We start from the raw sequence: 22,649 nt of genomic DNA, 5'->3' as shown, positions 1-22,649 counted from the left end.
TGGGTAGAATTCTCATCATAAGCAGGATACCAGACAAACACTGGTCAGCTCATCATAACAGCGGACTCTGCCTAGAGATATGACACATCAGCCCGTGATCATTTCATGTCCAGAAGATGACCAGTTATCTAAGAATGATGCAATACTTTCTAATGTGCATGTCTTCTACCTCTTGACATATAGCCATTTACATCCTGCTTTAAAACCAACGCCTGATAATAAAAGTCACTCTTGAAACACATCTCGTGTGTTACGTGTATTCATTATCCGAGCTCAACCGACCACACCCAATTTGGCACCAACATTATATCCAAACAGCATAGTTGCGCTAACAGAGGTATACACGTATTCATGTAAACACAATTTGTTTGAAAATGGGCCTTTAAGTAACCTCAATTGCTTAAATGTAAACCAAAATGTGGTGTACAGGGACCCCCCCGGGAATGAAGAACACATCTGCCGCATGCAGCAGATGTTTCCTTCACCCCCACTAGTTAAAAGAATTCCCTACTGCTACATCTGCCACATCTGTGGCAGATGCAGCGGAGGAATTCTTCAATTCTCTACCGGTAGAGAACCCTGCTGACGGCATCCCCGCCATTGGATTTCAGGGAAGGGCTTTGAACATAAGCCCTTCCCTGAAAATCCAATAAAAGTAGTGTCGCCAATGAGCCCCGGCAGCCGTCAATGGATTTCAGGGAAGCGCTTCATAAGCCCTTCCCTGAAAAGCCATTTAAAATAGTGAAAAAAAAAATAAAATAAAATACTCACTTGCCTTCAGCTGCGGGGCTCAGCCGCGACTTTTGGCGCTGTCCCTGGCTCTGTAGTTCTGAGAGCTGGGAGTAGTGACACGTTGGGAAGTAGTGACACGTTTACAAGGCACAAATCAGTCCTCGTAAATGTTTTATGACGAGCTTAGTAAAAAGAAAACTCCCTGGAGGAGGCATTTTACATCTAAATGTATCATATAGGGTTTCATCACGAAGCCAATGGTTTAATGCAGGACCACACCGCATCTGTTATTTCTTCCTGTTGTGTCTAGGTCTTTATCAGATATGGTATTGAAATCACCATAGATATTTATGTTACCCTTTGATAGCCTCAGCACCTTTTTGATTAACATGTTTAAGAAATGTATTTGTTTAGAATTAGGCAGGTACACATTTATCAATGTCACGGGGGAGGAGTCGATGGTGCAAGATAGGATTATAAATAGAGATGAGCGAACATACTCGTCCGAGCTTGATGCTCGTTCGAGTATTAGCGTGTTCGAGATGCTCGTTATTTGAAAAGAGCACCACGCGATGTTCGAGTTACTTTCACTTTCATCTCTGAGACGTTAGCGCGCTTTTCTGGCCAATAGAAAGACAGAGAAGGCATTACAACGTCCCCCTGCGACGTTCAAGCCCTATACCACCCCCCTGCTGTGAGTGGCTGGCGAGATCAGGTGTCACCCGAGTATATAAATCAGCCCCTCCCGCGGCTCGCCACAGATGGGTTCTGACATAGCTTAGGGAAAGTGCTGCTGATGCTGGAATTGCTGTAGGGAGAGTGTTAGGAGTATTTTAGGCTTCAAGAGCCCCAACGGTCCTTCTTAGGGCCACATCTAACAGTGTGCAGTAGTGTGGAGGCTGCTTTTTGCAGTGTTGCACCTTTTTTTTTTTTTTTTTTGTATATGGGCCGTGCAGAGCATTGCGCCCTGCAGTAATTATACATAGTCCAGGGCCAGTAGTGGTGGTGAGGCAGGGACAGAAGACATATTTAGTGTATATAGGCAGTGGGCCTTTCCAAAAACATTTGGGAAAAAACATCTATTTGGGCTGCCTGTGACCGTCCTCTGTGTACTGGGTCTCTGCTGGGGGTAGTTGTCCTCCTAATTCATACGCAGCCAGCTAAGTGTTACAGCAGGCTTGCGCCAAATTATTTCCTGGCTCTGTGTTGGCAGTTACATCACCGCTGTATTGCAGTCTACAGTGCAACAGTTTGCAGTTATTTTACATACTCCAGGGCCAGTAATGGTGAGGCAGGGACAGAAGACATATTTATAGAATATAGGCAGTGGGCCTTTCCAAAAACATTTGGGAAAAAACATCTATTTGGGCTGCCTGTGACCGTCCTCTGTGTACTGGGTCTCTGCTGGGGGTAGTTGTCCTCCTAATTCATACGCAGCCAGCTAAGTGTTACAGCAGGCTTGCGCCAAATTATTTCCTGGCTCTGTGTTGGCAGTTACATCGCCGCTGTATTGCAGTCCACAGTGCAACAGTTTGCAGTTATTTTACATACTCCAGGGCCAGTAATGGTGAGGCAGGGACAGAAGACATATTTATAGAATATAGGCAGTGGGCCTTTCCAAAAACATTTGGCAAAAAACATCTATTTGGGCTGCCTGTGACCGTCCTCTGTGTACTGGGTCTCTGCTGGGGGTAGTTGTCCTCCTAATTCATACGCAGCCAGCTAAGTGTTACAGCAGGCTTGCACAAATTATTTCCTGGCTCTGTGTTGGCAGTTACATCGCCGCTGTATTGCAGTCCACAGTGCAACAGTTTGCAGTTATTTTACATACTCCAGGGCCAGTAATGGTCAGGCAGGGACAGAAGACATATTTATAGAATATAGGCAGTGGGCCTTTCCAAAAACATTTGGCAAAAAACATCTATTTGGGCTGCCTGTGACCGTCCTCTGTGTACTGGGTCTCTGCTGGGGGTAGTTGTCCTCCTAATTCATACGCAGCCAGCTAAGTGTTACAGCAGGCTTGCGCAAAATTATTTCCTGGCTCTGATGTGCGTTCCGTAAGCGAAGTCAGCCTCCAACCACAGGCCAATAAGCGGCACATTTAATTACAGCGTTCTGTTTCTGCAGTACTGCTAATACACCATGCTGAGGGGTAGGGGTAAGCCTAGAGGACGTGGACGCGTGCGAGGACACGGAGGCCCAAGTCAGGGTGTGGGCACAGGCCGAGCTCCTGATCCAGGTGTATCGCAGCCGACTGCTGCGGGATTAGGAGAGAGGCACGCTTCTGGCATCCCCACATTCATCTCACAATTAATGGGTCCACGCGGTAGACCTTTATTAGAAAATGAGCAGTGTGAGCAGGTCCTGTCGTGGATGGCAGAAAGTGCTGCTCCTCCTTCCTCCCAGCCTCCCCACTCCATTACAATGACACATTCTGAGGAGCAGGCAGACTCCCAGGAACTGTTCTCGTGCCCCTGCCCAGAATGGGCAGCAATGGCTCCGAATCCTCTCCCACTGGAGGAGTTTGTCGTGACCGATGCCCAACCTTTGGAAAGTTCCCGGGGTCCAGGGGATGAGACTGGGGACTTCCGGCAACTGTCTCAAGAGCTTTCAGTGGGTGAGGAGGACGATGACGATGAGACACAGTTGTCTATCAGTGAGGTAGTAGTAAGGGCAGTAAGTCCGAGGGAGGAGCGCACAGAGGATTCGGAGGAAGAGCAGCAGGACGATGAGGTGACTGACCCCACCTGGTTTGCTACGCCTACTGAGGACAGGTCTTCAGAGGGGGAGGCAAGGGCAACAGCAGGGCAGGTTGGAAGAGGCAGTGCGGTGGCCAGGGGTAGAGGCAGGGCCAGACCGAATAATCCATCAACTGTTTCCCAAAGTGCCCCCTCGCGCAATGCCACCCTGCAGAGGCCGAGGTGCTCAAAGGTCTGGCAGTTTTTCACTGAGAGTGCAGACGACCGACGAACAGTGGTGTGCAACCTGTGTCGCGCCAAGATCAGCCGGGGAGCCACCACCACCAGCCCCACCACCACCAGCATGCGCAGACATATGATGGCCAAGCACCCCACAAGGTGGGACGAAGGCCGTTCACCGCCTCCGGTTTGCACCGCTGCCTCTCCCCCTGTGCCCCAACCTGCCACTGAGATCCAACCCCCCTCTCAGGACACACGCACTACCGTCTCCTGGCCTGCACCCACACCCTCACCTCCGCTGTCCTCGGCCCCATCCACCAATGTCTGTCAGCGCACCGTCTAGCCGTCGCTAGCGCAAGTGTTGAAGCGCACGCGCAAGTACGCCGCCACGCACCCGCACGCTCAAGCGTTAAACGTGCACATAGCCAAATTTATCAGCCTGGAGATGCTGCCGTATAGGGTTGTGGAAACGGAGGCCTTCAAAAGTATGATGGCGGCCGCGGCCCCGCACTACTCGGTTCCCAGTCGCCACTACTTTTCCCGATGTGCCGTCCCAGCCCTGCACGACCACGTCTCCCGCAACATTGTACGCGCCCTCACCAACGCGGTTACTGCCAAGGTCCACTTAACCATGGACACGTGGACAAGCACAGGCGGGCAGGGCCACTATATCTCCCTGACGGCACATTGGGTGAATTTAGTGGAGGCTGGGACAGAGTCAGAGCCTGGGACCGCTCACGTCCTACCCACCCCCAGAATTGCGGGCCCCAGCTCGGTGCTGGTATCTGCGGCGGTGTATGCTTCCTCCACTAAACCACCCTCCTCCTCCTCCGCAACCTCTGTCTCGCAATCAAGATGTGTCAGCAGCAGCACGTCGGCAGCAGTCGGTGTCGCGCGGCGTGGCAGCACAGCAGTGGGCAAGCGTCAGCAGGCTGTGCTGAAACTACTTAAAACTTAGCTTAGGAGATAAGAGGCCCACGGCCGACAAACTGCTGCAGGGTCTGACAGAGCAGACCGACCGCTGGCTTGCGCCGCTGAGCCTCCAACCGGGCATGGTCATATGTGACAACGGCCGTAACCTGGTGGCGGCTCTGCAGCTCGGCAGCCTCACGCACGTGCCATGCCTGGCCCACGTCTTTAATTTGGTGGTTCAGCGCTTTCTGAAAAGCTACCCACGCTTGTCAGACCTGCTCGGAAAGGTGCGCCGGCTCTGCGCACATTTCCGCAAGTCCCACACGGACGCTGCCACCCTGCGCACCCTGCAACATCGGTTTCATCTGCCAGTGCACCGACTGCTGTGCGACGTGCCCACACGGTGGAACTCAACGCTCCACATGTTGGCCAGGCTCTATGAGCAGCGTAGAGCTATAGTGGAATACCAACTCCAACATGGGCGGCACAGTGGAAGTCAGCCTCCTCAATTCTTTACAGAAGAGTGGGCCTGGTTGGCAGACATCTGCCAGGTCCTTGGAAACTTTGAGGAGTCTACCCAGATGGTGAGCGGCGATGCTGCAATCATTAGCGTCACCATTCCTCTGCTATGCCTCTTGAGAAGCTCCCTGTAAAGCATAAAGGCAGACGCTTTGCGCTCGGAAACGGAGGCGGGGGAAGACAGTATGTCGCTGGATAGTCAGAGCACCCTCCTGTCTATATCTCAGCGCGTTGAGGAGGAGGAGCATGAGGAGGATGAGGAGGAGGGGGAAGAGACAGCTTGGCCCACTGCTGAGGGTACCCATGCTGCTTGCCTGTCATCCTTTCAGCGTGTATGGCCTGAGGAGGAGGAGGAGGATCCTGAAAGTGATCTTCCTAGTGAGGACAGCCATGTGTTGCGTACAGGTACTCTGGCACACATGGCGGACTTCATGTTAGGATACCTTTCTCGTGACCCTCGCGTTACACGCATTCTGGTCACTACGGATTACTGGGTGTACACATTGCTCGACCCACGGTATAAGGAGAACCTTTCCACTCTCATTCCCGAAGAGGAAAGGGGTTCGAGAGTGTTGCTATATCACAGGACCCTGACGGACAAGCTGATGGTAAAATTCCCATCCGACAGCGCTAGTGGCAGAAGGCGCAGTTCCGAGGGCCAGGTAGCAGGGGAGGTGCGGAGATCGAGCAGCATGTACAGCACAGGCAGTGCAACAGTCTTTAAGGCCCTGGACAACTTTATGGCTCCCCAGCAAGACTGTGTCACCGCTCCCCAGTCAAGGCTGAGTCGGCGGGAGCAATGTAAAAGGATGGTGAGGGAGTATGTAGCCGATCGCACGACCGTCCTCCGTGACGCCTCTGCCCCCTACAACTACTGGGTGTCGAAGCTGGACACGTGGCCTGAACTCGCGCTGTATGCCCTGGAGGTGTTTAGTGCGGCTGGGGGAATCATCACAGATAAGCGTACGCGCCTGTCAACCGACAGTGCCGACAGGCTTACACTCATCAAGATGAACAAAGCCTGGATTTCCCCAGACTTTTCTTCTCCACCAGCGGACAGCAGCGATACCTAAGCAATACTTAGGCTGCACCCGGGGATGGAAGCATCGTTCTCTATCACCATCAAAAACGGGGACATTTTTGCTTCATCAATCTGTGTATAATATTCCTCCTCCTCCTGCTCCTCCTCCTGAAACCTAACGTAATCACGCCGAACGGGCAATTTTTCTTAGGCCCACAAGGCTCAGTCATATAATTTCTCTAAACAATTTTTATATGTTTCAATGCTCATTAACCAAAGCGATTAATGGGTTTCACCTGCCCTCTTGGTTGGGCATGGGCAATTTTTCTGAGGTACATTAGTACTGTTGGTGCACCAATTTTTTTGTGCCCTCGCCTACAGTGTAATCCAATTAATCTTTTGCCCACCTGCATTAAAGCTGACGTTACATCAGCTGTGCTGGGCACTGCAATGGGATATATTTATGTACCGCCGGTGGCTTCCTGGCACCCACCCATGCTGTCGGTCCACACAGAGTTGTAACTGCATGTGTCCACTTCTAAAGAACCCCAGTCTGACTGGGGCATGCAGTGTGGGCCGAAGCCCACCTGCATTAAGCACGACATTACCTCAGCTTTGGTGGGCAATGCAATGGGATATATTTATGTACCGCCGGTGGGTTCCAGGGAGCCACCCATGCCGTGGGTCCACACGGAGTTGTAACTGCATGTGTCCACTTCTAAAGAACCCCAGTCTGACTGGGGCATGCAGTGTGGGCCGAAGCCCACCTGCATTAAGCTCGACATTACCTCAGCTGTGATGGGCAATGCAATGGGATATATTTATGTACCACCGGTGGCTTCCTGGCACCCACCCATGCTGTCGGTCCACACGGAGTTGTAACTGCATGTGTCCACTTCTAAAGAACCCCAGTCTGACTGGGGCATGCAGTGTGGGCCGAAGCCCACCTGCATTAAGCACGACATTACCTCAGCTGTGATGGGCAACGCAATGGGATATATTTATGTACCGCCGGTGGGTTCCAGGGAGCCACCCATGCTGTGGGTGCACACGGAATTCCCATTGCGGAGTTGTACCTGGCTGTGACTATTTATAAAAAACCGCGGTCTGACTGGGGCATGCAGACACCTTGACAGAATGAATAGTGTGTGGCACATGGGTTCCCCATTGCTATGCCCACGTGTGCAGCTCCTGATGGAGGTGGCACAGTATTGGATTTCTCATTGCTTCTGTACAGCATTGTGGGCTATCGCCCCGCCCCTTTTAAAGAGGGTCGCTGCCTAGCCGTGCCAACCCTCTGCATTGTGTGCCTGCGGTTCCTCCTCATGGCAGACGCACTTATAAATAGACATAAGTGTGGTGTGACATGAGGGCAGCTGAAAGCTGCGCAGGGACAGTTTGGTGTGCGCTGTGGACACTGGGTCGTGCGGGGGGGGGGGGGGCAGCATGTAACCCAGGAGAAGTGGCAGCGGAGTGTCATGCAGGCAGTGATTGTGCTTTGTTGGAGGAAGTGTGGTGCTTAGCTAAGGTATGCATTGCTAATGAGGGCTTTTCAGAAGTGAAAGTTGTTGGGAGGGGGGGGGGCACTCTGCCGCTATTGTGGCTTAATAATGGGACCTGGGAACTTGAGATGCAGCCCAACATGTAGCCCCTCGCCTGCCCTATCCGTTGCTGTGTCGTTCCCATCACTTTCTTGAATTGCCCAGATTTTCACAAATGAAAACCTTAGCGAGCATCGGCGATATACAAAAATGCTCGGGTCGCCCATTGACTTCAATGGTGTTTGGTACTCGAAACGAACCCTCGAGCATGGCGATAATTTCGTCCCGAGTAACGAGCACCCGAGCATTTTGGTTCTCGCTCATTTCTAATTATAAAACAACCTTTAGTATCTAAGATCTGTTCAACAACTAAAGCTTTTAAGGAGTCTTTTATAGCTATCATTAGCTATAATGAGCTTGTTTTTTGCTTGAGCTAGCAAAAAATGTCAAGGGAAATTTTGTATGGGAAATTTTAGGAGGTGCGGAAGCTATAAAGTGCATTTCTTGGAAACATATAACATCAACCAGGCTCTCAACGCCTTCTTCCATGCGGCCCTCCTTCTAAAAGGAGAATTTAGACCATTCACATTTAGAGAAAGTATATTTACCGCCATTGAAGATTGATGTAAATGTGCTAGTAACCGAGAGCATCTGGTTTGCTACTAGCGAGAGCATAGAGTTGTAAGCATTACCTAGAAAATAAGCATAAACAATAACATTAGGGAAATTGACATTTAATCTGAGATCCAGCCCCCCCCCCTCCTCATCAGGATAGCCCAGACACCCCCATGTCAGGCTCGGGATCCCTGACCCTCATGAAAAAACTACGGGCATGGCAGGTTCCAACCTGTGGTGGTTCAGGAGGAAATTTCTTCAGAAATAGTGATCACTCACACTTTTATAAAATGTTCCTATGGTCAGTGAGCAAGTTTCTTATAAGGCCATTCTTGCCCTTGCTTTGATGGTTTGGAGGTCTGTGGAATTCTGGATGGTGTGATCAGAGGAATCCCCCATGCTCTGAGTGTCTCCTCTCCAGAAGACGTCTTGTTGATAGTAAGGAAATTATCATGCTTGTTAACAATCAGCTTTGTGAGGAAACCCCATCTGTACTTGTACTTTGCCTGTGCAAGGTGGTTATTGGGAGGAATGAACGCTTTGCTTGGCATAGTTATCATGTGCACCCCCTTCCCCTCCACACGGCAGCAGAGTGGAGGTGTGCTTGTGCATCATCAAATAAAACTGTCTATAAATTTTCAGGATAAAACGTAGCCAATGTCCTTCCTCAAGATGCAAGCAATGTTCCTGCTAAATTTCATCAAAATCGCTTCAGCGGTTCAGCCGTGAAAAGGTAACAGACAGACAGTTACTTTCACATTTATAATATTAGTTTGGATATCCTTATCCTAAATGACAGATTACTTATGAAAATTACCTTTATCAGGTTTTTTCCCTTTAGCTTCACAACGGGCACAAAGCACAGATTTAACACACTTTACTGATCCCCTCATCTGCATGTTGGTAAAAACGTTTAGGATGTTGAAAAGTAGAGTCTTGTGTGGCGCAGAGTGCTAAGGTAGCAGTAATGCAGTCCTAAGCTCTCGCTCATGACATGAAGGTTGCGAGTTCAATCTCCACATGGCTCAGCCTTCCATCCTTATGATCAGTAAAATGAGTACCCAACTTGGTAGGAGGTAATAAATAAAAATTACCTGAAAGTGCTGTGGAATAGGTTAGGGCTAAACAAATAACAAGATATTTTTATTTGGGACTTTATTTAAATTAGATAATTTTGTTTTAATACGTTCTAAAGACGTCTGACATTTGTTCTGGGTTTGTTATTTTATGTCCTTGACCTCCAGGATCCCAGGCAAAGAGTATTTTTGTCTTAGCCTCCTTTCTTTTTACTTGGTTTGCTAGTAGAGATGAGCGAGCAAACTCGTCCGAGCTTGATGCTCGTTCGAGTATTAGGATACTCGAGATGCTCGTTACTCGAGACGAGCACCACGCGGTACTCGAGTCAATTCCATTTCCTTCCCCGCATGTTTAGCGCCATTTTCTAGCCAATAGACATGCAGGGAAGGCATAACAACTTCCTCCTGTGACGTGCCAGCCCTATCCCACCCCCCTGCAGTGAGTGGCTGGTGAGATCAGGTGACCGCTGAGTACTTAAAGCGGTCCCGCCTGCAGCTCGCCTCAGACACACGCTGGCAGAGATTAGGGAAAGTGCTGCTGCTCCTTCAGGGAAAGTGTTAGTGCAGGATCCTGTCCTCAAGCACCCCAACAGTCCTTCTTAGGGCTACATCTGACCGTGTGCATTACTGTTGTGGCTGGCTGGGAGCAGTTTTGCACAAATTTTTTTTCCATCTCGGGCTGCGCAGGCCATTACAGCTATAGCGTTCTCAGTCTGCAGTCTATTATACAGAGTATAGGGAAAGTGCTGCTGCTGATATAGGGAAAGTGTTAGCAGAGGTGCTGTCTTCAAGAACCCCAATGGTCCTTCTTAGGGCTACATCTGACCGTGTGCATTTTACTTGGTGCCTGCTGGGAGTTGTAGTGCCGCCTACCATTTTTGTATTACGCCTGTTTGTATACTTTCGTAATATTTTTGTCTGGGTGGAGTGTGCAGTAAAATAACGCTCTGACCGTGAAAGTGCACGCAAATAATTCCTGGCCTCCTGCCACCTAACTTATTTATACCATTCTGTGTCTGCAGTGAATTTGAGGCAAAGCATTGGGCCACAGCCATTTCTACAGGGAAAGCTGTTGTTTATACTATACACTCCGTATCCTCAGTGCAAAAAACTAAAATCTCCTTCTTAGGGCTACATCTCACCATGTGCATTTTTCTTGGGGCCTGCTGGGAGTTGTAGTGCTGCCTACCATATTTGTATTACGCAGCTAGGCCTGTTTGCAGCCTTTCGTAATATTTTGTCTGGCTGGAGTGTGCAGTAAAATGACGCTCTGACCGTGAAAGTGCATGCAAATAATTCCTGGACTCCTGCCAACAAACTTATTTATACCGTTCTGTGTCTGCAGTGAATTAGACAGCGGTCTCACCGCAAAACAGTACCGTTATATTACCGGGGCCACTGCAAAGTATTTCAGCTCAGCCGCTGTGCAGAGCGTCTTACAATACCACTTCTGTTGGTGGGCTTGAGATCGCAACAGTTACCAGCACTATCCACTGGCTTTAGAGTCTTCTGCCCCTCCGAACAGCCTCTATAATCTACAAGTCTCTGCGAGCAGTAAATTACCCCTAGGTATCAGCGTAAGACAGCGGGTTACTTTTTTGTAGTCACAGCATAGAGCCTCCGCTATCTACAAGTCTTTGTGCGGTGAATTAAGGCCCAGTTGTCAGTGCTGTACAGTGGGGTAATTTATTTGGCCCCTGCTCTATTCATAATCCACCATTATGAGGAGTAGGGGTATGGGTCGAGGACGTGGACGCGGACGTCCAAGTGAGGGTGTGGGCACAGGCCGAGTTCCTGGTCGAGCTGAATTACAGCCGGCTGCTGCGGGATTAAGAGAGAGGCAAGTTTCTGGGGTCCCCAGCTTTATATCACAATTTATGGGTCCACGTGGTAGACCTTTATTACAAACAGAGCAGTGTGAGCAGGTCCTGTCGTGGATGGCAGAAAATGTATCCAGCAATGTACCGACCACACAGTTTTCTACGCAGTCCACTACTCCCGGCTTAGGGACTGCAACTCATAATCCTCTGGCTGCTGCTCCTCCTTCCTCCCAGCCTCCTCATTCCATGAAAATGACATATTCCGATGAGCAGGCAGACTCCCAGGAACTGTTCTCGGGTCCCTGCCATGAGTGGGAAAAAATGGTTCCTCTCTCACCTGAGGAGTTTGTTGTGACCGATGACTTTGGAAAGTTCCTGGGGTCCGGGTGATGAGGCTGGGGACTTCTGGCAACTGTCTCAAGAGCTTTCAGTGGGTGAGGAAAATGATGATGATGAGACACAGTAGTCTATCAGTGAGGTAGTAGTAAGGGCAGTAAGTCCGAGGGAGGAGTGCACAGAGAATTCGGAGGAAGAGAAGCTGGACGATGAGGTGACTGACCCCACCTGGTTTGCTAAGCCTACTGAGGACAGGGCTTCAGAGGGGGAGGCAAGTGCAGCAGCAGGACAGCTTGGAAGAGGCATTGGAGTGGCCAGGGGTAGAGGCAGGGCCAGAGCCAAGAATCCCCCAACTGTTTCTCAAAGCACTCCCTCGTGCCAAGCTGCTGTGTAGAGGGCTAGGTGTTCAAAGGTGTGGATGTTTTTCAGTGAGAGCGCGGATGACCGAAGAACAGTGGTGTGCAACCTGTGTCGCACCAAGATCAGCCGGGGAGCCACCACTACCAGCCTCACCACCACCAGCATGCGAAGGCATATGATGACCAAGCACCCCACAAGGTGGGACGAAGGCCGTTCACCGCTTTCGGGTCACACCACTGCCTCTTCCCCTGTGTCCCAACCTGCCACTCAGATCCAACACTCCTCTCAGGACACAGGCACGAGCGCCTCCCGGCCTGCACCCACACCCTCACCTCCACTGTTCTCCACCCCATCCAGAAATGTCTCTCAGCGCAGCGTTCAGCTGCCGCTAGCGCAAGCGTTGGAGCGAAAGCGCAAATACGTCGCCACGCACCCGCACACAAAAGCTTTAAACGTGCACATTGCCAAATTAATCAGCCTGGAGATGCTGCCGTACAGGCTTGTTGAAATAGAGGCTTTCAAAAACATGATGGCGGCAGCGGTCCCGCGCTACGCGGTCCCCAGTCGCCACTATTTTTCCTGGTGTGCCATCCCAGCCCTACACCAGCACATCTCCCGCAACATAACTTGTGCTCTCACCAACGCGGTTACTGTGAAGGTCCACCTAACCACAGACACGTGGACAAGTTCTGGCAGGTAGGGCCACTATATCTCCCTGACGTCACATTGGGTGAATTTGGTGGAGGCTGGGACCAAGTCAGAGCCAGGGACCGCTCACGTCCTACCCACACCCAGAATAGCGGGTCCTACCTCAGTGCTGGTATCTGTGGCAGTTTATGCCACCTCCTCTAAACCCTCCTCCTCCTCCTACACAACCTCTACCTCTCAAGTAAGAAGTGTGAGCAGCACGTCGCCAGCAGTCGATGTGGCGCGGCGTGGCAGCACAGCGGTGGGCAAGCGTCAGCAGGCCGTGCTGAAACTACTCAGCTTAGGTGACAAGAGGCACACGTCCCCCGAACTGTTGCACGGTCTGACAGAGCAGACCAACCTCTGGCTTTCGCTGCTGAGAATCCAACCGGGCATGGTCGTGTGTGACAACGGCTGTAACCTGGTGGCGGCTCTGCAGCTCGGCAGCCTCACACACGTGCCATGCCTGGCCCATGTCTTCAATTTGGTGGTTCAGCGGTTTTTTAAAAACTACCCTCACTTGTTTGACCTGCTCGGCAAGGTGCTCCGCGTCTGCGCACATTTCCGCAAGTCCACCACGGACGCTGCCACCCTGAGGACCCTGCAACATCGGTTTAATCTGCCAGAGCACCGACTGCTGTGCGATGTGCCGACACGGTGGGATTCTACGCTGCACATGTTGGCCAGGCTGTATGAGCAGCGTAGAGCAATAGTGGAATACGAACTCCAACATGGGCAGCGTAGTGGTAGTCAGCCTCCCCAATTCTTTACCGAAGAGTGGGCCTGGATGGCAGATATCTGCCAGGCACTCACAACCTTTGAGGAGTCTACCCAGATGGTGAGCGGCGATGCTGCAATCATTAGTGTTACCATCCCGCTGCTATGCCTGCTGAGAAGGTCGCTGCAAAGCATAAAGGCCGACGCTTTGCGGTTGGAACAGGAGATGGGGGATGACAGTATGTCGCTTGATAGCCATACCACCCTCATGTCTATATCTCAGCGCATTTTGGAGAAGGAGGAGGAGGAGGAGGAGCAAGAGGAGGAGCAGGAGGAGGGGGAAGAGGAAGTTGGGCACACTGCAGAGGGTACCCATGCTTCTTGCCTCTCATCTGTTCAGCGTGTATGGACTGTGGAGGAGGAGGATTCTGAAAGTCATCTTCCTAGTGAGGACAGCCATGTCTTGCGTACTGGTACCCTGGCACACGTGGCTGACTTCATGTTAGGCTGCCTTTCTCGTGACCCTCGCGTTAGATGCATTGTGGCCAATACGGATTACTGGGTGTACACCCTTCTCGACCCACGGTATAAGGAGAACCTTTCCACTCTCATTCCCAAAGAGGAAAGGGGTACGAGAGTGATGCAATACCACAGGGCCCTGGTGGAAAAAGTGATGCTAAACTTCCCATCTGACAACGCTAGTGGCAGAAGGCACAGTTCCGAGGGCCGAGTAGCAGGGGAGGTGCGGAGATCAGGCAGCATGTCCAGCACAGGCAGGGGAACACTCTCCAAGGCCTTTGCCAGCTTTATGGCTCCCCAGCCAGACTGTGTCACCACTCCCCAGTCAAGGCTGAGTCAGAGGGAGCACTGTAAAAAGATGGTGAGGGAGTACGTAGCCGATCGTACCACCGTCGTCCGTGATGCCTCTGCTTCATGCAACTATTGGGTGTCAAAGCTGGACACGTGGCACGAACTTGCGCTGTACGCCCTGGAGATGCTGGCTTGCTCTGCCGCTAGTGTCTTGTCAGAGAGGGTGTTTAGTGCAGCTGGGGGAATCATCACGGATAAGCGTACTCGCCTGTCAACTGCCAGTGCCGAAATGCTTACACTCATGAGGATGAACAAAGCCTGGTTTTCCCCAGAATTCTCTTCTCCACCGGCGGAGAGCAGCGGAATCTAAAGATTCTTTTCGCTGCAACCGGAGAAAAAAGCATTCTCTATCACCGGAAAAAAAGGGGGAATTAGCTTTGTCAATCTCTCTCGGATATTAGTCCTCCTCCTCCTGAAACATCATGTCATCACGCTGAACTGCCAATTTTCCTGCGGCCCAAAAGGCTCTTCTTACAATTTTTTTACAATTTTTCAAAGTTTCAAAAGTATTGATACTTTACCAGAAACCGATTTTTTTTAACAGGGCTGCCTCCAGGCTCTGTTGCAAATTAAAGGGGTTGTCCCGAAACGTTTTTTTTTTTTTTTTCAATAGCCCCCCCGTTCGGCGCTGCAGGAATAAAAAAAAAAAAAACGTCCAGTACTTACCCGAATCCCCGCGCTCTGGCGACTTCTTACTTACCTAAGTAAGATGGCCGCCGGGATCTTCACCTACGGTGCACCGCGGGTCTTCTCCCATGGTGCACCGTGGGCTCTGTGCGCTCCATTGCCGATTCCAGCCTCCTGATTGGCTGGAATCGGCACACGTGACGGGGCGGAGCTACGAGGAGCAGCTCTCCGGCACGAGCGGCCCCATCCAGAAGGGAGAAGAGCGGACTGCGCAAGCGCGTCTAATCGGGCGATTAGACGCTGAAATTAGACGGCACCATGGAGACGAGGACGCTAGCAACGGAACAGGTAAGTGAATAACTTCTGTATGGCTCATAATTAATGCACAATGTATATTACAAAGTGCATTAATATGGCCATACAGAAGTGTATACCCCCACTTGCTTTCGCGGGACAACCCCTTTAACCCCTTAACGACGGCGCTATCGTAAAACTACATCCTGCTGTTGCAGGACGTGTATGGAGGGAGGTAGCGCTGCTATCTCCCTCCATACAGCGCGGGCGTCAGCTGTTTATTACAGCTGACACCCACGGGCAATAGCCGCGCTCGGCCTTCCGGCCGAACGCGGCTATTAACCCTTTAAATGCCGCTGTCAATTCTGACAGCGGCATTTAAATCCCCCGAACGCTGTTCGGAGGTCCCGCACGGCCCCCCCCGCGGTGAGATCGGGGGATCTGTGCAGGTGTCATGGCAGCTGGGGGCCTAATGAATGGCCCCAGGGCTGCCTTAACAGACTGCCTATCAAGCTATCCACACAGGGTGGCTTGATAGACTGCCTGTCAAAAAGCAGTATGACGTAATGCTATAGCATTACGTCATACTGCAGGAGCGATCAAAGCATCGCATGTTAAAGTCCCCCAGGGGGACTTCAAAGTAAAGTTAAAAAAAACAATCAATAAAGTTTTTTTAATTGTTAAAAAAAAAAAGTTATAAAAGTTAAAATCACCCCCCTTTTGCCATATCTATTATTAAAAAATCTAAATCATAAAATAAAAATATGTATTTGGTATCACCGCGTCCGTAAAAGTCCGATCTATCAAAGTAGCGCATTATTTTTTCTGCACGGTGAGCGGCGTCCGAAAAAAAAAATAAAGACCACCAGAAATACACTTTTTTAGTTACCCTGTCTCCCAGAAAAAACGCAATAAAAAGTCGTATGTATTCCAAATTGACACTATCAAAAACTACAGGACATCCCGCAAAAAATGAGCCCTTGCTCAACTACGTCGACGGAAAAATAAAAAAGTTATTGCGCGCACAAAATGACGGCAGAAAATAATTGAAAAAAATTAAATATCTTAAAAAAAAAATACAAGTACTACAGCAAAAACAATACTATATAAGTTTGGTATCGTAGTAATCATACTGACCCACAGAATAAAAATATCAGGTCGTTTTTGTTGCAGTTTGTGCGCCGTAGAAACAGGACGCACCGAAAGATGGTAGAATGTCGTTTTTTTTCCATTTCTCTCCGCTTAGAATTTTTAAAAAGTTTTTCAGTAAATTATATGGTACAATAAATAGTGCCATTGAAAAATACAACTCGTCCCGCAAAAAACAAGCCCTCATACAGTGACGTCGATGGATAAATAAAGGAGCTACGATTTTTTAAAAGGGAGTAGGAAAAAACAAAAATGGAAAAAAGCAAAAGAGCTCCGTCACTAAGGGGTTAAGCAACAGCGAGCTGTATCCTTAAAAAATATTTTTGGGTTTCACCTGCCCTCTCGGTTGAGCAATTTTTCAGGGGTACACTTGTACTCTTGGTACACTAATTTTTCTGGCCCTCGCCTATACTGTTATCCAACTAATTTTTCCAGCCTTCGCCTACACTAATGGTACACCAATGTTTCAGGGGTTCGCCTATACTCTTGCTACAGAAATTTTACTGGGGTCTGCCTATACTTGTTCTACAGAAATGTTACAGGGGTCCGCCTATACTTCTGCTACAGAAATGTTACAGGGGTCTGCCTATACTTTTACAACTGAAATGGTAATGGGGTCTGCCTATACTTCTGCTACAGAAATGTTACTGGGGTCTGCCTATACCTTTGCTACTGAAATGCTACAGGTGTTTGTTTGCCTATACTTCTTCTACAGAAATGTTACAGGGGTCTGTCTATACTGTTACTACAGAAATGTTACAGGGGTCTGCCTATGCATTTACTACAGAATTGTTACTGGCGTCTGCCTATACTTCTGCTTTAGAATTGTTACTGGGGTCTGCCTATACTTCTGCTACAGAATTGTTACTAGGGTCTGCCTATACTTCTGCTACAGAATTGTTACTGGGGTCTGCCTATACTTCTGCCACAAAGATGTTACAGGGGTTTGCCTATACTTCTGCTACAGAAATGTTACTGGGGTCTGTCTATACTGTTACTACAGAAAAGTTACTGGGGTCTGCCTATACTTCTGCTACAGAAATGTTACAGGGGTCTGCCTATACTTTTACAACTGAAATGGTAATGGGTTCTGCCTATACTTCTGCTACAGAAATGTTACTGGGGTCTGCCTATACCTTTGCTACTGAAATGCTACAGGTGTTTGTTTGCCTATACTTCTTCTACAGAAATGTTACAGGGGTCTGTCTATACTGTTACTACAGAAATGTTACAGGGGTCTGCCTATACATTTACTACAGAATTGTTACTGGCGTCTGCCTATACTTCTCCTTTAGAATTGTTACTGGGGTCTGCCTATACTTCTGCTACAGAATTGTTACTAGGGTCTGCCTATACTTCTGCTACAGAATTGTTACTGGAGTCTGCCTATACTTCTGCCACAAAGATGTTACAGGGGTTTGCCTATACTTCTGCTACAGAAATGTTACTGGGGTCTGTCTATACTGTTACTACAGAAAAGTTACTGGGGTCTGCCTATACTTCTGCTACAGAAATGTTACTGGGGTCTGCCTATACCTTTGCTACAGAAATGTTACTGGGGTCTGCCTATACCTTTGCTACAGAAATGTTACTGGGGTCTGCCTATACGTCTGCTACGGAAATGTTACTGCAGTCTGCTTGTACCTTTGCTATAGGAATGTTACAGGGGTCTGTTTATACTATGGGTGCACAAAGTTTTCACATTGCAGTGTTTTACCTATCTGGCACAAATACACTGACTGACTAGGGCATGAATTGCGGGCTGAGGCCAACATGTATTTTCTCTCGTGTTACCACAGTTATCCGCGACACTGGTTTGGGCCAAAGAAGAGGAGCGATACTGCACTAATGAGATGTTCACAGCTGCACTAGCATCGGAGTCCGCTTCATGCCCGCGAATGCTGAGGGTTTGTGCAGAGGCCTATGTCCTCGGCGCAGTGAAAGTCTGCCATGTTTGGCACTCTGATTTTATTCATTGTTCATGTCTTGGGGTTCCTTGGACTCACCTATGCTGTGGGTGCACACAGACTTCCCATCGCAGTGTTTTACCTATCTGGCACAAATACACTGACTGACTAGGGCATGAATTGTGGGCCGAGGCCAACATGTTTTTTCTCTCGTGTTACCACAGTTATCCGCTGAACAGGTTTGGGCCAAACAAGAGGAGCGATACTGCACTAATGAGACGTTCACTGCTGCACTAGCATCGGAGTCCACTCTATGCCCACGATTGCTGAGGGTTTGTGCAGAGGCCTATGTCCTCGGGCAAGTGAAAGTCTGCCATGTTTGGGCACTTTGATTTCTTCATGGTTCATGTCTTGGGGTTCCTTGGACTCACCTATGCTGTGGGTGCACACAGACTTCCCATCGCTGTGTTTTACCTGTCTGGCACAAAGACACGGACTGACTTGGGTAGGGTGCAGAGTGCATATGGCTTTCCCCTTGCGTTGTAGATGAGGTATCCGGCACCCAAACAGAATGAGTAGTGTGTGGACACATGGATTCCCCATTGCTATGTTACTCGCAGCACCTTGGGTCACACAAGGTGTTTGCTAGGACCGAGCCTGACCCAGGGCCCGCTCACATACTTACCACACAGATTATAGCCGGTCCTGTTCATGGTTTCTTGGCCTTGTAATGCCACCTCCTACTCCAGCTTGGGGTCATGGGATCAGCACTGGGCAACATGTATTTTCTCTCGTGTTACCACAGTTATCCGCGGCACTGGTTTGGGCCAAACAAGAGGAGCGATACTGCACCAATGAGACATTCACTGCTGCACTAGCATCGAAGTCCGCTCTATGCCCACGATTGCTGGGGGTTTGTGCAGAGGCCTATGTCCTCGGCACAGTGAAAGTCTGCCATGTTTGGGCACTTTGATTTCTTCATGGTTCATGTCTTGAGGTTCCTTGGACTCACCTATGCTGTGGGTGCACACAGACTTCCCATCACGGTGTTTTACCTGTCTGGCACAAAGACACGGACTGACTTGGGTAGGGTGCAGAGTGCAGATGGCTTTCCCCTTGCGTTGTCGATGAGGTATCTGGCACCCAAACAGAATGAGTAGTGTGTGGACACATGGATTCCCCATTGCTATGTCACTCGCGGCACCTTGGGTCACACAAGATGGAGGCTGAGACTGAGCCTGACCCAGGGCACGCTCACATACTTCCCACACAGAGTATTGCTGCATTGTGGAGATGTGTAGAAGTGCTGGGCTGGCACCTGAGTCCCCTTTATGGCCACGTTTGCGGCTCCTGACAATTTTGCGATGGAGGTGGCACGGGATTGGAATGATGATCGTACGTCAATTTATCATCAATTTTCAACAGCATTGTGGGCTATCACCCCCCCTTTCAAAGAGGGTCGCTGCCTGGCCCTGCCAACCCTCTGCAGTGTGTGCCTCCGGTTCCTCCTCATTGCAGACGCACTTAGAAATAGACATGAGGGTGGTGTGGCTATAAAGCGAGCGTGTGGCATGAGGGCAGCTGAAGGCTGCGCAGGGAAACTTTTGTGGACGCAGGGTGGTGCGGGTGGTTGGGCAGCATATAACCCAGGAGAAGAGGCAGCGGTGTGACCCGCAGGCAGTGATTGTGCTTGGTTGCAGGTAGTGTGGTGCTTAGCTAAGGTGTGCCTTGCTAATGAAGGTTTGTCCGAAGTAAAAATTGTTAGGGGGGGCAGACTCTTGCCCCCATTGTGGCTTAATAGTGGGACCTAGGAGCCTGAGATGCAGCCATGCATGCTGCCCCTGCCCTTCCCTATTCGTTTCTATGGTGTTTTCATGACTTTCGGATGTTTTCCAGAGTTTCACAAGTGAACACCTATGCGGAGAATCGGTCATATACAAAAATGCTCGAGTCGCCCATTGACTTCAATGGGGTTTGTTACTTGAAACGAGCTCTCGAGCATCACAGAAAGTTTGACTCGAGCAACGAGCACCCGAGCATTTTGGTGCTCGTTCATCTCTATTTGCTAGCCATTTAGATAGTTTACCTATTGAGGCATACATAGGGGCTCTAGAGTTTGTGAGTTCATAGTCACTTAGTAGAGAGGTTCGCAGATGTTCCCTCAGTTTGAAGAATTGATTATGGATTGCATCTGATGGGGATGCTCTTAGCTTAATTTCTACTTCATTAATTTCTTTTATAAGCTTATCTATTGTGCAAGCCTTCTCTTTTTGTAATAGGAGTCGAGTTTAATAAGAATCCCTCTTATATATGCCTTATGCGCTAACCATATAGACATTGGGTCGGTCCCTTTCATATTGTTCTATTCTAAGCAATATTCTAATTCCCCCATGATAATTTTACTATATTTGTGAATTTTAATAAAAAAGTGTTAACTATCCAACTGCAGGGGGCGGGGAGAGGAGGTGTGATTGGGCCATGCCCAGTACCAGAGATGTAGTACAGGGTGCATGGTCCGACCATGTTTCAGTACCAAGTTTGGAGGAAGACACTTTGGAGAGTAGTGACCTGTTTAAGTGGCACAAATCAATCCTCGTAAATATTTTATGACGACCTAAGTAAAAAGAAAACTCCCTGGAGGAGGCATCTTACATCTAAATGTATCATATAGGGATTCATCATGAAGCCAATAGTTTAAATCTGTTATTTCGTCCTGTTGTGTCTAGGTCTTTATCAGATATTATATTGAAATCACCACAGATAATTATGTTAGCCTCAGATAGCCTCAGCACCTTTTTCATTAACATATTTAAGAAATATATTTGTTTAGAATTAGGCAGGTACACATTTATCAATGTCACTGGCGAGGAGTCGATGGTGCAAGATAGGATTATAAAATGGGCTTTAGTATCTAAGATCTGTTCAACAACTGAGAATTTGAAGGAGTCTTTTATAGCTATCATGACTCCAGCCTATTTTTTGCTTAGGTTAGCAAAAAATGTCAAGGGAAATTTTGTATGGGAAATTTTAGGAGGTGCAGAAGCTATAAAGTGCATTTCTTGGAAACGTATGACATCAGCCTGTCTCTCAACGCCTTCTTCCATGCGGCCCTCATTCTAAAAGGAGAATTTAGACCATTCACATTAAGAGAAAGTATATTTACCGACATTGGAGATTGATGGAGATGTGCTAGTAACTGGGAGCATCTGGCTTGCTACTAGCGAGAGCATAGAGTTGTAAATGTTAACTAGAAAATAAGCATAAACAATAACATTTGTAAAATTAACAATTTGTCTAAAATCCACCTCCCATCCCCATGAGGATAGCCCAGGCACACCCATGGCAGGCACACAGGATCCCTGACCTACATGAAAAAAAAATATGGGCATGACAGGTTCCAACCTGTGGTGTTTCTGGGTGGAAAGTTCTTAAGTAATAGTGATCACTCACACTTTTATAAAAAGTTCCTATAGTTAGTGGGCAGCTTTCTTATGAGACTATTCTTGCCCTTGCTTTGATGGTTTGGTGGTCTGTGGGTTTCTGGATGGTGTAATCAGAGGAATCCCCCATTCTCTGAGGGTCTCCTCTCCAGAAGATGTCTTGTGGATAGTAAGGAAATTACCGTCCTTGTTAACAATTAACTTTGTGGGGAAACCCCATTTGTACTTGATACTAGCTTGCCTGTGCCAGGTAGTTATTGGGAGGAATGAACGCTTTGCTTGAATTGTGGCTTGCAATAAATCTGTGAAAATTTATGTCAGAAAGGGGGCTTGGGAGGCAGTCCATTTTTCTTCTTGCTACCATTATTGCATCCTTAAGATGGTAAAAATGAATGTGGGCTATTATGTCACGAGGAGTTTTATCTAGAAGGAAACTAGGTCTCGGCAGTCTATGGGCTCTGTCAATAATCAGTTGGATTTCTTGAGTGGGGACTGATTCTGGGATACCCCTAATTTTTAAAATTGTTCCTCCTGCTGCGGTCCTCTATGTCTGAAAGCTTAGTTTTCAATTTCTTCACTTCTTCTTCCAAAGTATAATGAGTATCATTTAGATTTTTTAACAAGTTCGCTATTTTTTTGTTTGGTATGGTCCACTCTTTTGCCTAGGTCTTGGATAGAGGAGTGGACTGAGTTAGATAGGTTTCTCGTGTCAGCTTATATTGAATCTCTCGGAGCCATGGTAATTTCTTTAATAAAAGTTGTCAGTAGCGGGTGGCTTTGAGGTATGGAGTTGACTAATATGGTCTTTAACAGCAGGAGCTGCCAGGGCAGGGGTCGTGTGTATTAGCAATTTACTCTGGTACCCTGTTGCTGACCAGTTTGAGCTTTGTGCCTGTTTGGAGTTAAAAGCAGTAGGGGATTGTGATGTCTTCCTTCTTAGTGAACCTGGAAGAGTGGCTCTGTGAGGTTTAGGGCTAGATGATGTGGGAGGGGTTTCTTTAACATGCAGGCTTGGCCCCTGTGCCATCTTGGATTTATGTGCCTCTTCAGCCTCTCCCCATTTGCCTTGCCTTATCTGGGGTCATTGATAAAGCTTCCTCTCCCTCTG

At 48.8% G+C, this 22,649-nt stretch overlaps 1 protein-coding gene across 1 annotated transcript in view; it reads right to left on the bottom strand.

Annotated features, from left to right (window-relative positions):
- LOC136626664 (pregnancy zone protein-like) overlaps positions 1 to 22,649 on the bottom strand; it is a 184,070-nt gene that overhangs the window by 69,277 nt on the left and 92,144 nt on the right. The window contains exons 8-9 of the mRNA XM_066601682.1: positions 21,265 to 21,348; positions 8,252 to 8,335 (exon numbers count right to left, since the gene is read on the bottom strand). Of these exons, the coding sequence (XP_066457779.1) occupies positions 8,252 to 8,335; positions 21,265 to 21,348 (168 nt within the window). The remainder of the gene's footprint in view (positions 1 to 8,251; positions 8,336 to 21,264; positions 21,349 to 22,649) is intronic.

The sequence above is a fragment of the Eleutherodactylus coqui genome, chromosome 4 (assembly GCF_035609145.1).
Source record: "Eleutherodactylus coqui strain aEleCoq1 chromosome 4, aEleCoq1.hap1, whole genome shotgun sequence".
Taxonomy (NCBI): Eukaryota; Metazoa; Chordata; class Amphibia; order Anura; family Eleutherodactylidae; genus Eleutherodactylus; species Eleutherodactylus coqui.
Note: the sequence above shows the minus strand (reverse complement) of the source record. Positions and strands in the feature narration are given on the sequence as shown.